Below are 21,775 nucleotides of genomic sequence, written 5' to 3'. Positions count from 1 at the left end.
ATAGGTAGGTTTAGATGACCATCTTTCCATTGTGATTTCCCAAACACCCCATGTGATTTAAACACATATTTTATTAATTTTAAGCATAAATTAATGTAAAATGTGTATCTAAATCCACTAGGCTGCTTTGAAAGTCTCAGTGGACTGGAATCTGGATTTTTCTGGTTAAACAGGAGATGCTACATGTGTTGTCTCTTTTGCTGGTACAATTTGTTTTGGCTTAAGGCCACATTTGGTAGAATCGAGCTGGATTCAGATGCTCGATCAACATTTTTGTGATGCGGCTGCATCACTTTGCAACAGGATCTGAATTTTTTTGGTGCACTAGGAGCTGCTACATTTCTTTTTCTATTTAGACAGTAGAATTTGAGGGGTTGCTGTTAAAAATTGGAAGGATCCAGGTGCCAGATCTATGTTTTCCAGTGCTGGTGGGGCCATGATGCAGAAGAATCTCGATTATTCCTGTAAAGTGGGAAAGGCTGCAGGTTCTGTCTCTTTTGATTGTACAATTTGGGTATTGGAGCCAAAAATTGCAAGGATCCATCTGGATCCAGGATTTTGCAATATTTCTGCTCTGGGGTGCATCATGGTCTGGGTTTTTTGAGGCAGGTGTGCCTGTACTTGTTTTCTGTTGGGGGGCATAAAATTGGATGGATCCATGCATAGGTGCTAGACCTAGGGGTGCTACTGCACCCCCTGATTTAAAGTGGTTTCCAGTATATAGAGGATTTACAGTTTGGTTCAATGGCTCTCAGCATCCCCACTATACAAATTGTTCCAATGCCCCTGGATCCATGTGTCAGGTTTGGGATTTTGCAGTGTGCTTGCTCCAGGATGTGCCAGGGTCCAGAATTTTTTGATGTAGTAGGAACCACTGTACTTATATTCCATTTCAACATTATAACTGGGACTGGGGCCAAAATTTGTCTGGAGCCAGTAGAATCCAGATGTTGGATCCGGATTTTTGGTGAGCTCATGCCATGGGATATGTTCGGGGGGTTGATTTTGTTGGTTCAGTAAGAAAGGGCTACACTTGTGTATTTTGGTGGCACCATTTGAGGGCTTGTGGTTAAAAATCAGCAGGCTCCGGCAGGGTACAGGTAGATCCAGGTTTTACCTCCCCCCCCCCCTCCGTAACAGAGCAAGACTTCGGTGTTTCCTCTCTATGAAGTGGTGCAGTTTATCTTTAAGGAGGCTAGAGAAATAAGAAATGAGTCTCACGTTGCATGGGTGACATCACTGGCTTTTGGCTCAGTGCTCTGTATTCTCTGTCTGTAGGCTTTAGCCAAGGCTGCAGGGCTCAGTGTTTGAACAAGGAATGATTCCCAGGTGTACAGAAGATTGGATTCGCTCTTATTTGGGTTGAAAACGGTGAAATGAGATTTCTAAAGCTCGCGGACTCCAGCTCGCCTTCTGTTGCTCCCGATCTCGGCGAGATGGGTGAGTTACTCCCGTTAGAAAAGAAGGGAATGGAATTTTAAGGAAAAAAAATGTCTGAATATCTAACTGCTGGTGCTGGGGATAGGAATCGCATGAAGCTGCTGAGCTAGAGATCTTGGCTCCTGTGTGGAGATCAGGCCATATGTCAGAGAAATGGTGCAGATCGAAAGCTGTTGACAACTGTTAGAGGCTGTTTTCCTTCCCACCCCCTTAGGTTGGTTGTTTTTCCCCTACCATCCTTTTAATCAGCCGTAGCCCTGCCTGCCTGCCTGCATTTTGCAGATGGGGAACGTGCCTGTGTATTAGGAAAACCTTGCCCAGCGAATTGAAGCCCCGGTGGAAAAGGGCGCTTTGCAACAACAGGAGGGGAACGCGGGCGGGAAAAGGCTGGGGGTCTAGGACTGGTTTCATGGCTGCCTGAAGGAAGCTGGCACGGTCCATGGTGCTGAATCCTGCATCCTCTTCCAGCCCCCACCCTCCAGCCGCCTCACGCTGAGCCCCGGGCACCGGCGGGGCGGGTGCGCTACTGTAGATGAGCGAGCAGAAGCCCGGTGCGGTGGGTGAGTCGCTGCTCTCCAGCTTCAGCCAGCCAAGGGAAGAAACTGATCCATTACGTTGCCTTGATGACAGCACCACCGACAACAAAACAAACCTAGTGAATGGCGAGGCTGGGACAGAGGCGGAGGTGGTTTTGAAACAAAGATGTCCCTGGCTGCACACCTCCATGGAGTCTGCTAATGGAAAGACGCCTGCGAGCGTGGATCGCTAATTAGGAGTGGAGGGATCCCCCCCCCTTCCCCGACTAGGGATTGAAATTAAAACAACACATTTCTTCTCCACCCCCCCTTCCCGACCCTAACCATCCAGCCAACCAGCTGATGCGCTTGTCGGGCTACTGACAAAGAAAAGCCAAGTCATTGATTCTTGCAACCAGGATAGCTGTGGCTGCTGCTTAACATCCGAAGATTTCCAGCCGTAGAACTTTTCTCTTCTGCCCTGTGCTCTTGGGATGTTGCAGGTCACACGCTGCTATTAAAGGGCCCCTTCTGTCTTCGTCAGCTGGCCAGAGCGAAGGAGCTTGGTGGACTGATCTTACGGCTAGAGCAGGACACTGCAAGGGAAGAGTCCTTGCCCTGACCACAGACCGCGGGGGGCACACACCTCTGTACAGGCACTCTTCTGTTTTTAGGTGGGAGGCTCAGATTTCCTCGCCGGGTCTGCACTTGGCATGCTCTGCGCTGGAAGAGGGGGGCCATAAGAGAAGCGGGTGAGCGGCCAGGGTTGCCTGCAGGGCCGGCCAGAACTTCGCAGAGCTTTTCCAGGCTCCAGCGGCTTGGATGGGAACCCGCCCGAGTTGTTGACATTGAAGGCAGACGCGCTGTCAAGGGACTCCCAGCGGCTGCTCCTGGAGGTTTCCGCTGGGTCTCGCGTGGAAGGGCTTTGCCTGTTGTGAAGATGTCCATGGTGTTGCTGTGAAGCTGAGGCATGGCTGCGGGAAGGTTACTGCTCTATGCTGGCCTCTCTCTAGCTTTGTGTGCCCTGGGCATGCTGGCTGTGGCGATCTGCTCCGACCACTGGTATGAAACGGACGCCAGGAAGCACAGAGAGAGGTGCAAAAGCTTCACCACCAGGAGAAACGACCCCGGCTTCATTTACAACTCCAACAACAACCTGCCTCTGCGGGCCAGCAGATCTAGGTTGGACCGATGGGAAGGGAAACTCCTCTTGGCAAGGAACAGGAGGCAGCTCTTTGCTATGAGCGCCGCCGATGAGTGCAACAGACAGTACAACTCCACCAACATGGGGCTCTGGAGGAAATGCCACCGACTGGGCTTCGACCAAGAGCTGGAGGAGCTGATCGCCAAAGGTAAGGGGCCGCTTTGCAAAATGAACGAGCTGAGCTGGGCGGGGGCAGCTGGAATAGTTTGTTTCCAGGGGGTGCCCAGAGCCATTGAACCAAACTGTAAACCAGGTGTATAATGGAAACCACTTCAAGCCAGTGGGTGCGGCAGCCCCCCTAGTTCCAGCACCTATGCTGGCAGCGCCCCACTATCTAACATAGGGGAGCGAACATTCCCAGCCATGTACTCCTCCTTGCAATGGGGGTTCTGGACTTTGAGGTTCTGAGGAGTGTAATCTCACAAACCATTCCTTAACCGTTTGGTACAAGGTGCCCAGTTCTCCGTTACTGAGACTTGAAGGGGAGGGAGTCTAGAATGGCACGATGACATATTTGCAGGGAGGGTAATCTGTCTGTCTGTCTAAGGTTTTCATAAGGCTGCCCTCTGAGCACCTGCCTGGACAAGTAAACAATATTACTAATTCGCAGATTAGAAAAGTCTTCATGTGGCCCTGCTGGCCCAGCCCAGTTTGTTTGTTTGTTTTGTTACCCGAGGCTCTACATGTGTGTATTTCGCTATTCCTGATTGCCACATCAAATTCCAACATCAGCTCCCAATTACACAATTTGCCTTAAACACACAGGCTTCCTCTAACATTGAAAAGGGGAATAAACAAAGGGAAATGCCAGAGGGCAAGAGAGAGAATACAGCCTGCTTGCTGCTTTATTCCAACCCCGATTTTGGAATATGTTCAATGTGCCAAAAACTGATGCATCAAGAAGGGTCTGAAGAGGAATAGTTTTCTCCCAAGAAGGAGACACAGATGTTTGCTAATAGCATCGCTGTGCTGTTCTTGTTTTATTTTTCCTGAGGAATGGGTGAGGATGATGGTCAATTTGCCTTGAACGGTTCTTTGATACAGAGCGCAGCACAAACAGCTGTGTACAAACACCAACTAAGTTAAACATTCCTTCAAAAAAGATGGATGTTTTTGCAAGATGATTAGGGTTCCAGTTGAGGGTTACAGCATCCTTGCTGCCCCCATCATGCTATTCCCCACAAAAAAACATCCTTTCTCTCCATAGTCCTTATGCTGAATTCAGAGGATTACCTATCAGTATATTTTCCCCAAAATGAATTGATTGCTTCTTATACTATATAATCTTTAAAAACACTTGTGTTTTAAATATATTAGCTATCCAGAATGCTCGTGATTCTCTTTGCCTGTCCTACTCCCCTTTACAAATACTACATGCAGAAATATCAAAGGAGCTAATCACATTTATGAATATAGAGTTTAGTTCTGTTTATTTTAAAAGTGAACCGCAAAAGGTTAATAACACCACATAGGCACACAAAGTACAAATGCGTAATGAAATGTGGAGCCTTTCCCCTCTAGATTGCTAGTTCAAATCTAGCCCAGGCTGTTAGTGAGCAAGTCATTACTATGTGGTGGCTGTTCAGTCGTTAATGTGAAATAGATTGGAGGCTTCAGTCCATTTTGTAATGGACAAATGACCACATCCAAAACCTGTCATCACGTTTGGCACCCTGATTGGCAAGCACAGCTGCGAAGCCAAGGATTCCTTTAATCCCTCTAGGTCAGGATTGAGACATAATGGTGTGGCAGTGCAGGGGTTGCTTGCACTACAGTGTGTGCTCTGCCTGGCATAAGGATAAATAGTGAATTTCAGTCTGCAGGGCTGATGCTCCAGCAAATTTCACAAATACTAAGTCTATTGAAAATGTAGTTTAAAAGATTATAAATGCATTTCATTTTAAAACAAAATATATGAAACTCAGTCCTTCTTTCACCTGCCTGCTATGTCCTGAGTTCAGGAACCTGTGTTTCCCCTAATAGAGCTGTTGAAATCACTTAACATCTGAACCAGTGTAAGGACCACTGTTTTAGGTGTTAGTGATGGCAGAACACACAACCATACACTCAGGCAGATAAATATTTGCAGAAAGAGTTGATTTTTGGAAGATCTAGTTTTAATTTTTCGTGTGTTGTCAGTTTAGCCTAAACATATTGAGGCAGATAGTCAAACAGAGGCAGGTGCCTAATTTATGGACTCAGGTACCCAATGCATGCCTGCAGATTGGATATATGATTATGCCAGAGCCAGTCAGGCCAGTGGTTTGTGCACAAATGTCAGGTTTGTGTTTGCATTTTGGGTAGGTTGCACAATTATATGCATGCAATTGGTTGCTATTTGGTTTGAAAATCCGGTGCATATTGTTGCACGATTTGTGAGCTTAAACAATATTTTGTCTTTATCTTTTAAAGCTTTGCAGTACACCTTCAGCTTTTTCTGTGGGGGTGAAGAGGGAGAGGTAAAAGGAGGGAGGTTCTTTTACGGCAAGTGTCAATATTACAGTGAAATAGGGGATTATTTTGATTGAGGCTACATCTATATAACAACTCTGAGTCATTATGCGGCCTAATACTTGCTCATTATCTTTAAAAATAGGGATTGCATTGCCTTACAACTTTTAGAATTAAAACACAGAAAAGTAAAGTTTACAATAAGTTAGCAATGTGAAGCTTTACCTTTCTCAAAAATAAATTCTCAACCATCGTACTACAGTATAGCTATCTTTATTTGATATCTATATATGATACAAAAATATCAAAGAACTAAAGGATTTTACTCATTACCATAAAGTAATTTTTAAAAAATCCATTAGAATCTTTGCATCCAGCTATCACTGCAAAAGGTATTCAGTATATATGTGTATAGGCCACCCTTATATGGGCAACCAAATAGCGTCCCAGTTCCATGTCCTGAGGGCAGATATTTCTGCATTTCTCTAGGTTTTATAGTAATATTGTGAATGTGGTGTAAGCATATTTTCCACTGCTGTCAGGTGTAGAGAACAGTGTTGGGTCCAAAATGAGGCACTCTGACATATTCATGATCCTTGGATGATTAAGCTCCCAGCACAGAGGCGCCTCCTGTAGTAGAAACTGAGTGTGTAGGAGCTGGGTTCAGCATGCCATGTGCGAACATGAAGGATTCTGAATGACCGTACCATGCCTGCAGTAGTCAAATACCACAAGTGGGCTGCATATGCGCTACTGGTGAAATTCCCCCTTGGGCAGAGGGCCAGCACCACGTAAAACCATTTGGAGCATTTAAGTGGTGCACCAACCTTGTGCTGCTCCTCTGCACAAATGTCATTTTCAGCCAGGGTGCCTGTTTATGAATTGTATAAACCAATGCAGGTTCCGGCTCTGAATATTGCATCTAGTACTGTACATAGCCAAATATAAATGCTGTTAAAAGTTCTTTTCAAAGGTGGATAGGATCTTAATAATCTACTTAGCTTGGGCCAAGTCCTGCATCTTTCCCCAGGCAAAACTTCCACTACTGTCAATGGTAGTGTTGCCTAAGAAAGGACTTCTGGATATGGGCCATATTAATGGTCTGCTCACTATCTTTGCAAATATCCTGCAAGTGTTCCAGCTGTGGAATTACCATTGATGTTGATGAGAGTTGTAAGTGCAGATCAGATGCATGACTGGGCCCCATGAAAGACTTTGGAATATTCAGACATCAGTGCCTTTAAAAACAATCCTATTTCTGGAATTCTAGATCAATTCCCTAATTCTTTTCTTTCTTTATTATTTTTCATTTTTTGAAATATATCAAAATCTTATGTGTGGCTTTGGTGCAACTGAAAATGTGCTACTTGAGATTTCTTTTAGTACATAGTAGTAAGTAATAATGCACATAAACAGCTCCTCATATTTATATTTTTCCCATTTATTTTTATATCTTCCCATAGAATCCAGCTGGAAGATTTCTAAACAAAACAATTGGATTAGCACGCAATCAATTAAAACATATTTCCACAATTAAGCCCACACACAAAGGAGCTGACAAATGTGGCAGATCAAAGGAATAAGAACATTTTACGACTGCTACAAAATGGGGCAATTAATTTATACTCTTTATTTATATAAATAAAAAGAATAATGAAGACAACAGAAAATATAGCCAATAAAAAGAGTATTGCATTCAAGCATACAAACCTGGGACCCAATTTGCTAACTTTTACTCACATGAGTCACCTTTATTCACATGAATAGTCCCATTGGATTAAATAGGACCACTCCTGGGAGTAAGGCCCATTTATGGGAGTAAGCCTTCGGGCCTCCGATTCTGTTCTGTCTTGGGGTGTAATCTTTCTCATTGACTTTAGTGAGGCCAGGATTTTACCATTGATCTTTAAAGCCTTTTCAGTGTCTAAGTAGCAGGAAATTAACTTCATTTTAATTCAGCTGAACAATCTAGGTTTCTTCCAGGAAGAATGAATTTTACAGCGCTGTTGCTGCACTCACTTTAGATTTAGGAGTGACTATACCATCTTGGACCAGTGGTCCATCCTTCAGTAATGATTCTCTAGTGGAAAGCAAAAAACAAGCTAGCAAGTTGTCCTTAATGCACAGAACTGTCAGTTCAGTGTGGTACATGGTTGGGAGAGGGAGGAGTTTATTTCCTGCCTTTGCAGTGATCAGATTACATCCTATTGTGTTTGACTCATAATAACCCAAAAGGAAAACAGAGCCTCTTGAGTCTGTATCAGATGGCAACTTTGGAAGCTCCCTCTGTATTGAGCAGTAAGGGAAACAAGAACGGGGGGAAAAAGATTAAATCATTTCATAATAAAGCTACAATACCACATATGAAGAAGTTACACAATAACCTGAGACCATTCCACTTAGACAATTACTATTCAGAGGACCTTTCATCATGTGTTTGGAAGACTGCCAATTAAAACTGTCTGGTTTGGTCTCCGCTTGCTGCCACTGGAATCCAGTTATAGAAAAATATGGCAATAACCTAAATTTTTTTGCCCCCAAAGATGCACAGCAGTCATATTAAGTCCTATTTTTTAAACACTTTATTGTGAGTATTTTTATCCCATGTCAACATAAAAACAAAAAGAAAATCTAATTCCCATGCAGGCTAACTCCACAGCAAATAATGTGCAAGGATTCTGGGATGAAAGTACTCTGTGTTTCAATTTGTCAGATGCATGGCACAACTGAATGACAAAAGCATAACAAGACCATTCCAGCGGTCACTAGGGATTATTTATAGGCAGTTGGAAAAGTCTGACGAGCAGCTACTGCAGGTATGTATAGGAGTAGAAAGATTTATGTCCGTTAAAAAAATTGCAGTATCCTGCAGTTATTTGAAATTGACTATTTTTTTTTTAAATCAGTGTTTTGCCAGGTGAATAAGGACATTCGTTTTTCATGGATTCTTCATAAATTTAAAGCAATCTAATGATATTTTATTTAAAAACAACCAAAACACTTTTCCTATTACTCCATCTTTATGAAGCGGCCTCACTGAGGGCTTGATCCTGCTCCTGTTGAAGTCAGTGGCAAAAGTTCCATTGACTTCAGGACTGAAATCACCTTCAAGTCTCCTCCAAGGTTAAAGTTGCCCTTGTGCACATGTCCAGTACAAGGCCCATGCACTGCTTAAGTACTACTTAAGGCTATGTCTACACTGCACAGCACTGGCGGAGGCATACAGTGTACGTGTAGCTACACACTGTGGTGAAAGGCAGGCTGGGTCCATGCTGCGGTCTGTAGCTTACACACAGCAGTGATAGGCTCTGGCAGGGTGAGGCAGTGGGGAAAGGCTCCAGCAGTGGAGAGCTGCTGGAGCCTTTCCCAACTCCTTTCCTCTGCCAAAGCCTTTTTCCATTGCTGGGGTCTTTCCCTGTGGTGGGGAAAGTCTCCAGCAGCAGGGAGCTGCTGGACCTTTTCCCTGCTGCTGGAGCCTTTTCCTATTGCGGGGAAAGGCTCTGGCAGTGGGGAGACAGCGGGACACTATAGTGATAAAAACAGCAGTGTAGACGGGTGGCATTGCTTGGGCATGTAGAGAGCCGTGTAGGGTACATACCCACAGCGTTCAGCTGTAACTTTACTCAAAGCAATGCCTCACCATAAGTAATGCCCAGGCCTTGTGCTGGGTCTCTGCAGGTGAGTGAATTTCACCCTAGAGCACCACAATTCCCATTGCAGTCATCAGCATAGAGATAGTAGCTGAATTTGTGTTTGCAGGTGAGATTGCCCATAGATAAGGTGTAGAGGGAGAAAAAAAAAGGACAAAGGACCGTCCTGTGGAACTTCCATAGAAAGTTGGAGGGGAAGGAGGAAGAGGAGGATCTTCCGAAGGACAGGCTGAAGGAATGATTACAGAGGTAGGAGGAGAACCAGGAGAGGACATGGAAGATAAGACAGAAGCCAAGGGAAGATAAGATTTCAAAAAGAAGAGCACTGTTGATGGTGTTCAAAGGTGGGTTATCAGGTCAAGGAGGATGAGGATGGAGTAGTGGATCTGGCTTTGACTTGGAAGAAGTCATCAGAGACTTTGGTGAGAGTGGGTTCAGTGGAGTGCAAAGGGCAGAAGCCAAAATAAGGAGAGTCTAGGAGGAATTGGAGGCGAGGAACTCCAGACAGCAATTGTAAACAGTGTGTTCAATGAGTTTAGAGACAGAAGGGAGAAGGGAAATGGGTCAGTATTAGTTAGAGAGGCAGGTGGGGTCAAGGGGTGGATTTTTTTAGATAGGAAAGACAAAAGCATGCTTGTATGAAGAGCAAAGAACCAGAATATAACATCATAAGAACAGCTATACTGGGTCAGACCAATGGTCCATTTAATCCAGTGTCCTGTCTTCTGACACTGACCAGTGCCAAGTGCTTCAGAGGGAATGAATAGATCAGGGAAATTTCAAGTGTTGTCCAATCCTAGCTTCTGGCAGTCAGATGTTTAGGGACATCTGAAGCCTGGGGTTGCGTCCCTGACCATCTTGACTAATGGCCATTGATGGACCTATCCTCCATGAACTTATCTAATTCTTTTTCTAACCCAGTTATACTTTTGGCCTTCACAATATCCCCTGGCAACGAGTTCCACAGATTGACCCTGCGTTATGTGAAAGAAGTACTTCCTTTTATTAGTTTTAAACCTTTATTTCATTGAGTGACCTCTGGTTCTCATGTTATATGTTCCCTATTCACTTTCTCCACACAACTCATGATTTTATAGACTTCTATCATACCCGCACCCCCGCAGTCATCTCTTTTCTAAGATGAACAGTCCCAGTCTTTTTCATCTCTCCTCGTACGGAAGCTGTTTCATACCCCTCATCATTTTTGTTGCCGTTTTCTGTACCTTTTCCAATTCCAATATATCTTTTTTGACATGGGGCAACTGGACCTGCATGCAGTATTTTATGACATTGTCTGTTTTGATGAGGGACCTTGTCAAAGTTTTTGTGAAAGTCCACGTACAGTATATCAACTGGATCACCCTTGTCCACATGCTTGTTGATACCCGCAGAGAATTCTAATAGAATGGCTAGGCATGATTTCTCTTTACAGAAGCTGTGCTGACTCTTTCCCAACATATCATATTTATCTATGTGTCTGATAAATTGTGTTCTTGACTATCGTTAAAACCAATTTGCCTGAAGTTAGGTTCACTGGCTTGTAATTGCCAGTATAGCATCTGGAGCCTTTTTAAAAAGTCAGTGTTACGTTAGCTGTCCTCCAGTCATCTGGTACAGAGGTTGATTTAAGCAATAAGTTACATGCCATAATTAGTAGTTCTGTAATTTCATATTGGAATTCCTTCAGAACTCTTGGGTGAATACCATCTGGTCCTGGTGACTTATTACTATTTAATTTTATCAATTTGTTCCAAAACCTCCTGTATTGACACCTCAATCTGGGAGAGTTCCTTAGATCTGTCACCGAAAAAGAATGGCTCAGGTATGGGGATCTCCCCCATATCCTCTGCAATGGAGACCAATGCAAAGAATTCATTTAACTTCTCTGCAATGGCTTTGTGTTCCTTGAGTGCTTGTTTAACACCTTGATCACCCAGTGGCCCCCCCGACTGTTTGGTGGGCTTCCTGCTTCTGATGTACTTAAAAAATGTTTGCTGTTAGTTTTTGTGTCTTTAGTTAGTTGCTCTTCGAATTCTTTCTTGGCCGGCATTATAATACTGTTATACTTGACTTGCTAGAGTTTATGCTCCTTTCTATTTTCCTCATTAGTAGCTGACTTCAAATTTTTATAGGATGATTTTTTTGCCTGTAACCTCCTCTTTTACTCTGTTTAGCCACGGTGGCATTTTTTTGGACCTTTTTTTTAAAAAAAAAATTGGGGGAATACAGGGTGTGAGAGGTTAAGGAGATGAATAAGGTAGGGGAATGAAAGTGGGCATAAGGGAGATCAGGAGATAGGATGGAGTCACAGAGGCAAATGGAGGGGTGAGAAGAGGACAGCAAATGAAAAACTTCTGCATCTGTGACTGAGAAGGAGAAGAGAGTTCTAGAGGGAGGGGAGAAAGGAGAGTAGACGGTGTTGTCAGTAGCTACCGGTGTAGTGCTCTGCTCTTGCTCGATGTTGATATCAGGCGGCTGCATGCGTGCGTGTGTTCCCTCTGTGTGATGCCCCAGCTCTGCAGATTGCTGGCACAGCAGACCCCGAGAGAACCCCCAATGACCACAGACTCCAGTAAGGTACGAAGGCATGTCGGCCAGGCTTATTGTCGAAGAGAAACACAATCTCTAGCTCCTCGGATTATATATCTACGGTTTGTTGCTAGTCAACTATGTGCTCCCTGACAATGGACTCAGCTCAGTCAGTGGCGGGACTTTCCACTGCCCCCTAGGCCAGACAAAAGACACCGCCCCAGGGATGTATTCTTATATACAGGTACAAACAAGTTATATAACACTCCTGACATATTGAGGTGCAATCCCTTTACGTAACAATGCACCACCCTTCTACGCACCTCACCTTGTACATGTTGGTTCGAACAAAACAAGTCTATCCATCATACTAGCCTTTTGCCCCTGTCCTCGTTATCTATGTGGATGGTATAAGAATGTTCTTGTACCATTTGTGTATGGCTCTGGTACCCAATATACTTTAGATATGTTTGTGCAACAGCATATATTTATGCAACATCAGCCCTTTCCTTGCCAGCTTCTGTGAGCAGGGCCTGCCTCTGGCTTGCAGCTTAACTTTGCTTTATGTCAGCAAAGTCTTGACCGTTACTTTAGCTCAGGCCTTAGGTCTCATACCGGGCCTCTGATACCAAAGGTTTATGTTTCAGGGCCTCACCTTACGACAGACGGGAGGGGAAGGTTACGTTGTATTTTGTCCATTTTCTCTTGAAAGAAATTCATGGGATCTTGTGTGGAGACAGAAGTCAAGGCAGCAAGGGAGGAGGATTTGAAGAAAGAGTCAAAGGTCTCAAAAAGGCACTAAGATTGCAGGTGTGGGTTTCAATTAAGTTGGAGACTTTAGCTAGGAAGATGGCAGAACTGAAAAAAGAGAATGAATTTGTAATGGAAGAAATTATCCTCATCACAGGATTTTTGCCAAGGACATGTAGGAGCACAGGAAGTGGATACTGGGGGTAATCTAGGGCTAGGGGATGGCAGGACAGGCCTCGCGATAGGAGAGAGGGGAGAAGTCAAGGGTTGAGGACAGTGAAGCATACAGACACTCAATGACCATATCCATGGGAGAAAGGAAAGAGAGGGCAGGAAGGAGAAGGCTGAGAACAGCTGAGATATCATCAGCAGTGATGGTCCAGAAGTCAAGGAATGGCCAAGGACCGGGTGTGTGGGGGGGGTAGGAGGGTGGGGGTTGCTGGGTGATGCTGAAGAACCAAGTGATCATTAGACAGAGAAATGGAGAGACCAGAAAAATAATGAAAGTAATGCTTGGTGAAGACCAAATCAAGTGTATGGCCCTTTTGGTGAATGGGAGAGTTGAACCAGGGCTACAGGTCGAAAACATGTGAAGGTGAGGAAATGTGCAGCTAAGGATCATCAACATGGAGTTGTCTGTCTGGTCTATTTGGAATGAAAATCTGTGCACCCCCCACTGAAGTCAAGAGGGGTTTTGCCATTGACTTTAATGCAGTCAGAATTTCACCTTTAGCTCGTAAGGGACCGTCTCTCACTATGTGTTTGTACAGTGCCTAGCACAACCAGGCCTTGACCTCAATTGGAGCCTTTAGGTGCTATCAGAATAATAAAGATGATGATAATAATAAATGAGCTTTTCAGCTTGTCTTACAGATGAACAAATTCAGGCTATTTTCGACTAAGGGGTTGAGAGGCCAGGCCAACAACTTCTTCTCTCATATACCAACGCTCCTCTAGCTCAGGTACCTCTGCTGATCACAGTGTCTCAGGTAGGCTGGTTCTGAGCCACTGAGGACTTGATAGGCCAGAACCAACATCTTAAACTCCACCCAGAAACTGCCAGCCAACCAGAGCAGATTCTGGAATGCTGCCATTGTGAGCTCATGAGACTCATTGCTTAACAAGTGGGCTGCTGTGTTAGGAGACAGGCTGTAGGGGTCTGATCTACTGGTTGGAGCAGTGGCGGTCATGCCCAGTGGTCATGGCAGTGGCACTCAGAGGCCAGGAACAGCGCCAAAAGCAAGAGCCAGCATCAGGAACCAGGAGTCCGAGCCACAGTCAAGAGTCAAGCCAAGGGTCAAAGCCAGAATTGGTAGCCAATAGTCAGGAGTGAGGCATAGGGGCAGAAACCAGAGACGAGGCAAGGGGCAGGAACGGAGCAGGGAAGGAATTGGGAATGAGGGCAGGAGGAAGGCAGGAACCAGGAACAGAATTGGATGCAGATTGCAGGAGTCAGTCAAAGAGCAGGGTCAATGTGGCAGCAACAAGGAGTCTGCACAGTTGCTTGGACATCCCACCTGGGTCACTTCCTGGTGTAAGTAGTAGGTGCAAGCCAATCAGGTGACCCCCAGCCTTGGGAGCCCTAATAGGACTTCCTGAGCAGCCTGACCTTCCAGGATTCATGAGGTGCTGCTTTGTCTGTCTCCCCTGCTGGCGACAACAGTGTGTCAGAGACCCAGGGCCCCACAGCCGAAACTGGGGGCCCTCACTCACAGATCCTTACATGTTGTCTTCTGTACCCACTTCAGTCTCTGAATTGATTTAAGGTGTACCCCCGTGTAGAGCGCATTGCGGTAATGCCTTCAAGTTACAAAGGCCTGGGTGCTTATAGCAAGGTTCACATCAGGGAGAAAGGGCGCTGAGAATTTAACATGACTGAAAACTGGCAGCCACCCACCTTCGGTCAGAATCTTTACAATCTCCTCCAGTTGCTTCTCCCAACAACATCACCTGAGTCTTCCCTAGACTGGGTCTTAGCTAGCTCCTTTACCTCTGTGTCCGCACTACCATTCACTGAGAAGGAAACTCAGCCACATCCATTGGGTTGGACAAAATAAAGAGAGCAGAGTTATTAGCATCTGGAGGATTTCCCAGATCTGATAACAGTAGCTGGTGTCAAGTTAGGACCCGTCAGCCAATTGATTACTAAAGTCTATTGTGCAAACAACATTAAAGATAAATACAAATCCAGCCTACATTTTCAAAAGTGACTAGTGATTTGGGGTGTTTCAATTTTTGGGTGCCCAACATGAGATGCTTTAAAGGGGCCTGGTTTTCAGAAAGTCCTGAGAACCTTCTGGAAATCAGGTCCTTTTAAGGTGCCTCAAATTACCACCCAAAAATCAGTGCACCCAAAATCGTTATTCATTGTGAAAATGCAAGCCGGCCATATTTAACGGCGAGAGGATCTGCAGTTTATTGGATCTTTAATTAAACATCTTTAAAAAAAAACACCTTAACACAGTTTGACAGTATCTGATGGAGCAGAATGGCTCCTTCTAGTTCTATCATGCAAACAGAGATATTTGAACAAAATCCTTCGGCCTAAATATAAATGGTGTTGATCCAATTGCTTCAATAATGAATACATGCTTTTGAATGTATGAAGGCTTCTTTTTAAATAAAGAAATTCCATAAAAACCCATCTGAGATGCCACCCCTTTCTGCCTTGGGGCAGTTTAATAACGTAAAGGTTGTAACAGAAACTGACAAAAAAAAAAGAAAAGAAAATTAGAAGTTAAAGGCCATATTCTCATCTGGTGCAAATTAGGGTTGCTGCACTGATTTCAGTGGAGCGCACTGATCCACGGTAGCTGGTGATCCAGCCCAAATGATCTATTTTAGGTACTTATATAGCTCTCATTACCATAATCTGAACACTGTGCAATCTTTAATGTATTTATCCTCACAACGCCCTGCAGAGGTAAGGATTACCCCATTTTATAGTTTGGGAACCTAAGCCCAGAGAAACTAAGGCCTGGTCTACGTTAGCATTTTATATTGGTATAACTACATCTCTCAAGGGTGTGAAATGTAGAGATGTAGCTATACTGACCCACCCCCAGTGTAGACAGCGTTAGGTCAATGGAAGAATTCTTCTGTCGACCTAGTTACCACCTCGTGGGGAGGTGGATTAACTGTGCCAATGGGAGAACCCCTCCCATCGGCATAGGAAGTGTCTACACTGAAGCGCTGCAGTGGCACAGATGTGCCGCTGTAGCATTTTAAGTGTAGACAAGCCCTAAGTCTGCATGATTCAGCTAAGTTGCAGGTGTGGGATGGTTGTAGCAGAGCAGGGACTTGAATCTACATCTCCCAAATCCTACATTAGCCCTAATCACTGGACTGGCATTCCTCTCTATTTTAAAATTTGAGAATTCATGCACACCTGTGATGCCTTTTTTTTTTTTTTTTTGCAATGACGCAAACTCAGGAAGCAGCTTAAGAGCTGACTTCATTGGCTTTGCATCCAAAATGTAATGTTGGTTAAAGGAACAGTAGTGGAGGTAGGTTATATTTAATAATGCTCCTTGCTTGTAATGAGACAGCGAAGAATGCACAACTTTAGTGAGTCTCACTCTGTGCATCTGACATTTTAATCCGATTAGAAAGACTCATTTGTTTAAAAGGGTTCTCAAGGTGGTTAGGCCTTAAGGAGGCAACTCAGGGCAAACTCTGAAATACAAATCTATCAAGGGATAGTTTTATATGTAGGTGACCTCCACGGAGCACCATTCAGTGTGCTTGGCAAGGTGTGGAGGTGATTCACTTTTCCCCTGAGGCAGCACTGAACCACTGCCCCTGCATAGGGTCAGAGGCACTGTGCTATTGAAAGTGCCATCCAGCGTATGAAATGTAAGTCTAAATATCTGGCAACCTGTGGTCATGCAGCATCTGATGGCACTTTTATAAGAGAAGGGATATAAGCCCTGTGTACAAATTCCTACTCAACTAATTATAATCCCCTAAGACATTTGCCCTGCCGTTTCAATGAGATACAATGGAATTCTTCACTTCTAATCAACTCATGCAATGTTGCATTAGATTGTTAAATAGCTATCCCATTTCACCCCTGTCATAAATATAAAGGGAAGGGTAACCACCTTTCTGTATACAGAACTATAAAATCCCTCCTGGCCAGAGGAAAAACCCTCTCACCTGTAAAGGGATAAGAAGCTAAGATAACCTTGCTGGCACCTGACCAAAATGACCAATGAGGAGACAAGATACTTTCAAAGCTGGAGGGGGGGACAAAGGGTCTGGCTGTCTGTGTGATGCTTTTGCTGGGAACAGATCAGGAATGCTCTTCAGAACTCCTGTAAAAAGTTAGTAAGCAATCTAGCTAGAAATGCGTTAGATTTTCTTTTGTTTAAATGGCTGGTAAATAAGCTGTGCTGAATGGAATGTATATTCCTGTTTTTGTGTCTTTTTGTAACTTAAGGTTTTGCCTAGAGGGAATCTCTATGTTTTGAATCTGATTACCCTGTAAGGTATTTACCATCCTGATTTTACAGAGGTGATTCTTTTACTTTTTCTTTAATTAAAATTCTTCTTTTAAGAATCTGAATGCTTTTTCATTGTTCTTAAGATCCAAGGGTTTGGGTCTGTGTTCACATATGCAAATTGGTGAGGATTTTTATCAAGCCTTCCCCAGGAAAGGGGGTGTAGGGCTTGGGGGGATATTTTGGGGGGAAGATGTCTCCAAGTGGGCTCTTTCCCTGTTCTTTGTTTAACATGCTTGGTGGTGGCAGCATAGGGTTCAAGGACAAGGCAAAGTTTGTACCCTGAGGAAGTTTTTAACCTAAGCTGATAAGAATAAGCTTAGGGGGTCTTTCATGCATGTCCCCACATCTGTACCCTAGAGTTCAGAGTGGGGAAGGAAACTTGACAACCCCAGAGGTGGCTGTATTTCAGTATTGAGTATAGAGATCCCTACCTATGACTTCATGGGGCATCATGTGACTTAATTAAACGCTTGCGGTAATGTTTTCAAAAATACAGAAGTGACTTAGGAACTAAAACCCATTTTCAAAACTGATTTAAGCACTTAGGAGCCTAAAAACTCCTAAATCAGTGGGATTTAGGATCCTAATATCATGGTTTTCAAAAGTGACTATTAATTATAGGTGCCTCAGTTTCTGAGTGGCCAACTTCAGACACCATAAATGGACCTGATTCTCAGGAGGTTTCTCAGCACCTTCTGAAAATCAGGCCTGTTTATCAAATTGGGTGCACTAAAATCCCATCACCTTTGAAAATCTTGCCCCAAGTACCGATGTCACTTTTAAAAATGGGATGTCAAGTCCTAAGTCACTGGGGCACTTTTGAAAATATTAACCTGGAGCATCCTTTGATGAAAAGTGTTATAACACTGCAAGGAGTTATCTTCCTGAAAAAGCGAGCAAAGCCTGAATTGAATTATAAGGGCCTTGCTGACTTGAAAATGCTCTGTAGCAGGCTGGACCCGATGGGAGGAACCCTCAGCCCAATCTGTCTTGCAGAGCCCTGGTATACATGTAGAACCTGATGCTAACTACTGTTGCATGGTGTGTGGGAAGGAATTTCAGACAAAGCTAGCTGCTCCGCTCCACTCCAGGGATTAGATTACATGGATCCAACGCATGCAGTATTTCCTTTGTGTTATGCCCCTGCACATTCATGTGGGATTTAGGATTAGGACCAGGAATGTATTTTCTGTCTCTCTCCTTCCCTCTTTTAGGTAAGAAGAACTTTGTTTCATGTCAGCTAATCTGTTTTTGTTTCTTATTGCCTCTGTTCTGCAAAAGCAAACAGCTGTCAAATTCTCAGCCACGGGTACATATACGCTGTGGGAGTGACTAGTCACTCCTTGTTATCTCAGTGCTTGTAGCACAATGGCCACTTTCGGCTTCCCAATTGCCCCCTTGTGGCTAGGATTGCCTCTTTGGCCATCCTGCCTCTATTTCCTCTTCAGTTTACAGAGCCCATTTAAGAACTCATTATTCAAAGGTAATTGAAATAGTCCCCACACGAGATCCCATTTATTTATTCTTCTGGGTACACATTGGCCCTTCAGGCCCAACCCATAGTTCAGGGTCTCTCATCCACTAGCCCAAAATAACAAACTTTCACAGTCTTCATCCCAGTTTCATCTGGGCACAGCCTCTTCTCCCTGAGGGTGGGTCAGTCTGTCTGTCAGCTTTCCAGTAGCTCCTGCCTGGAGTTTGTCTTTTTTCCCCAGAGGTTTTCTCAGCTGGTGCCTTCCCCATACTAACTCGGATGTCTTCTCACTGCTCCCTACAGGAATAACTGCAGTTTCCTAAGCTTTTCCAGCTTAGTGCCAGGCTTCCTGCCTCTGGCAGTGTCAGCTCCTCTCTCAGCCACACCCTTCCCTGCAGCTTCCTACTGCCTTTTATATGGGAATCCTCTCAGGCGGGGCTCATCTTGCAACCAGGGGTGGTTTAGCCCCAGGCTCTCCAGCCCACAGGCAAACCACCCTGTTACAACGGTCTTTCCCTTTTTAATGGAGAGCAGTTCATTTACAATAAAATGAAACAAATGCAAGCCACGGAGTTTTCATACTTTCCTTAAGTCCTCAGCACTGCAGACAGGGAAACACTCAAAAATCTTATCCACACATGTTTAACTTAAGAAGTGTATTTTAGTTCAGAAGCCCAACCACCTGATTGGTGAGGCCAGAGATGCTCCATCCTACAGTAAAGGAGTCCGTCACAGAGTGAGCTGGACCTGTGAAGTTAAAGGTACCAAGTTCCGTGTCTTAAATCGGGGGAGGGAGAGGATAAAATGCTCTTCATAGGCAGACAGTGCCAAATGGCAGGGGAGGTACATTTTAGTTTGGGTTCTGGTTTCACCCTGGGGGGGAACTACTATACAGGGGGTAGCTTCCAGTAGTTTATTCTTTCTTCCCTCCAGTTTTCCTGTCTCTGAATGGGAACCTGGGCTCTGCCATGATTGGTAGCACAGATTTTGTGCTACAACAGAGTCAAGGGGAACACTCATCCTCATGTGCATCTCGTTCACCCTTTAAGGTTATAATGCTGCCTGGGACACAGCAACTAATTGTGTTGTCAATGACTTCAAATGAAGAAAAAGCAGGAGGAGCAGATGAACTCTTCAGAAAGAAGATCCTGTTTCCTTATGAATAGCTCTAGGAATAATAATTTTTGAACAACAACAACAAAAAGACAGGGAGGAGAGGCATGGAAAAAGGATAGCTATGGAGAATTTCTCTAAGCAGAACGTTTCCCAAAGGTCCTAGGCATTGTCAGGTTTTCAGACCCAACCTCTGTTTCATTTGCTTTAGCTTTGCTTCTAACAAAGGGTTTGTGACATTCCCACGATTGTTCCAGTGCTGTATTTGACAGTGTTACTGTACTTCAGTTGGATGACAGTGTTTGGCTCTGATGGTACTGGGATCACTTGGACTGCTTTACTTTTCCTCCTCCCTTTGAATTCTTGCATGGCCGAATTTTGGACCTGCACTTTGAGGTCACGTGTATAAAATGCTGTTGCTTTACTGCTGTGTTGGGATGCTGCATTGTGTCTGGCACCTGGAACACAGGGCTGATATACCACGTGTTCCACTTGGGCATCTGTATCCAGCATCTGCAGCCTAAACACATATTGAGGCTCCCAAATGGCATTTGGGTCCTTACTTTAAGTGCCCATGTTTCAAAATTAGGTCGAAATGGCCAGATTTTCAGCCTGTGCAAATTGGCATAGCTCTGTTGACTTCAGTGGAGCCAATTTACACCAGCTGATTGGGCCCTTACTCTGTTTGATCACTTATCTGTTATAAACATCTTTCCTCCATTAAAATTACTTCACCTTCTTCATTTTGAAATACCAAAAGGATCCAGCTTGTTGTCTGGAGTTTTAGGCTGTGTTAAGGTATCAGTCTAAACCACTTCCCTCCCTCTGAATAGGAACATATAATGCCAAGTTATATCCAAGAAGCTCAGAACAGCTCTTCCGAGCATGGCCAGGACTTAGTGGCTATTGTGAAGTGAACAGGTGAGAATCTGGGGATCTGGCTGTACTATATGTATTAGCCCACCGGTCCACCTTGTAATATAAGAAACAACCTCATTTGGTTCTGTAGTCAAGCCCCCCATGCATTCTGCAATTTCACAGCTGTGGATTTTGCCACAGGCTCCACCCTCACTGCAGGATGGTGCTCCTGAATTTAATTTTTCCTTTAAAATAAGTGTTTCTAGCCATCACCGTTGTGAAGATGACCTTGAAAATATGAACCGAGTGTATGGGGATGTGTGCGTGAGTCTGCACATAACCTGAAAGAGAGGCTCAGAAAGGAACACGAACTAGCCTGATACAGCTCTGTGGGCTGTTAATTCTGAAACCTAATGACCACAATATAAATGTTAACTAGTTTACTGCTGACCATTTCAGCAGAAATATCCACCTTCTCGCACAATCCCATATTGACTTCCCAGGTGTTGAGAGTCCCAAGTCTCCTCGCTCAGCAGCCAGAACCTCCAGCTTTGCTCCTAATGGCTTTTATCCTGCAGTTATTGTCAGTGTAAAGGTCTGTGGCATACAGAAAACCTAGGGACAGGGTAGAGTACATTGAATTTAGTATCAAAATGAAAAACACAGGGGCTACTGTCCTGACTGTATTATTCATTTTCATAGTTAATTCATCAGCAACTGCCATTCTTTTAATTTCAGTGAAGCTGCAGTAGAATTTCCAGCTTGCCACACCAGAGCACTGCAGAACCCAGGGACTTTGCAGTAGGATTTAGGTCCGGCTTGCCAGAGAGTACATGGGAAGACTTGTCTCTGAAGACAAACTAGAGACGGAGCACTATTCAGGACCTGAGCCAAAGGTCACTCTAACTCAGAGTTTTTCAGCTGGTGGGTCATGATTCACAGAGGGCTACAAAAGGCCACTGGGAGGTTGTGCAGCATTGAAAATATATTACAACCTAAAGTGAAGCACACCCTTGCTGTTCAATGTCAAGTATTCTCTGTCGACCTCCCAAACAAATACATGTGAATTATATAGGCTTATTATCATCCATACATTTTTACTCTTATAGTACATATAAGGGGGTTGCAAAATTTTTTTACTTCAGATAAGCAGTTGCCAGCCTGAAAAGGTGGAGAAGCACGGCCCTTAGTCAGTGGGAGTTGGCTTCAATGGGTTTTTGATAAGGCCTTTAAGAAGCCTCCAAAGGGATGAAAATATATGAGCAGAAATAAAGGGACTGGATACT

General features: G+C 44.3%; 1 protein-coding gene across 1 annotated transcript in view; it reads left to right on the top strand.

Annotated features, from left to right (window-relative positions):
* Positions 1 to 1,228: 1,228 nt before the first annotated feature.
* TMEM178B (transmembrane protein 178B) overlaps positions 1,229 to 21,775 on the top strand; it is a 325,002-nt gene continuing 304,455 nt past the window's right edge. Inside the window, exons 1-2 of the mRNA XM_074940013.1 lie at positions 1,229 to 1,440; positions 1,909 to 3,307. Coding sequence (XP_074796114.1) covers positions 2,926 to 3,307 — 382 coding nt within the window. The 5' untranslated portion in view covers positions 1,229 to 1,440; positions 1,909 to 2,925. The remainder of the gene's footprint in view (positions 1,441 to 1,908; positions 3,308 to 21,775) is intronic.

Source organism: Natator depressus, chromosome 1 (assembly GCF_965152275.1).
Source record: "Natator depressus isolate rNatDep1 chromosome 1, rNatDep2.hap1, whole genome shotgun sequence".
Lineage (NCBI taxonomy): Eukaryota > Metazoa > Chordata > Testudines > Cheloniidae > Natator > Natator depressus.
This window is presented reverse-complemented; position numbering and strand designations above follow the sequence as displayed.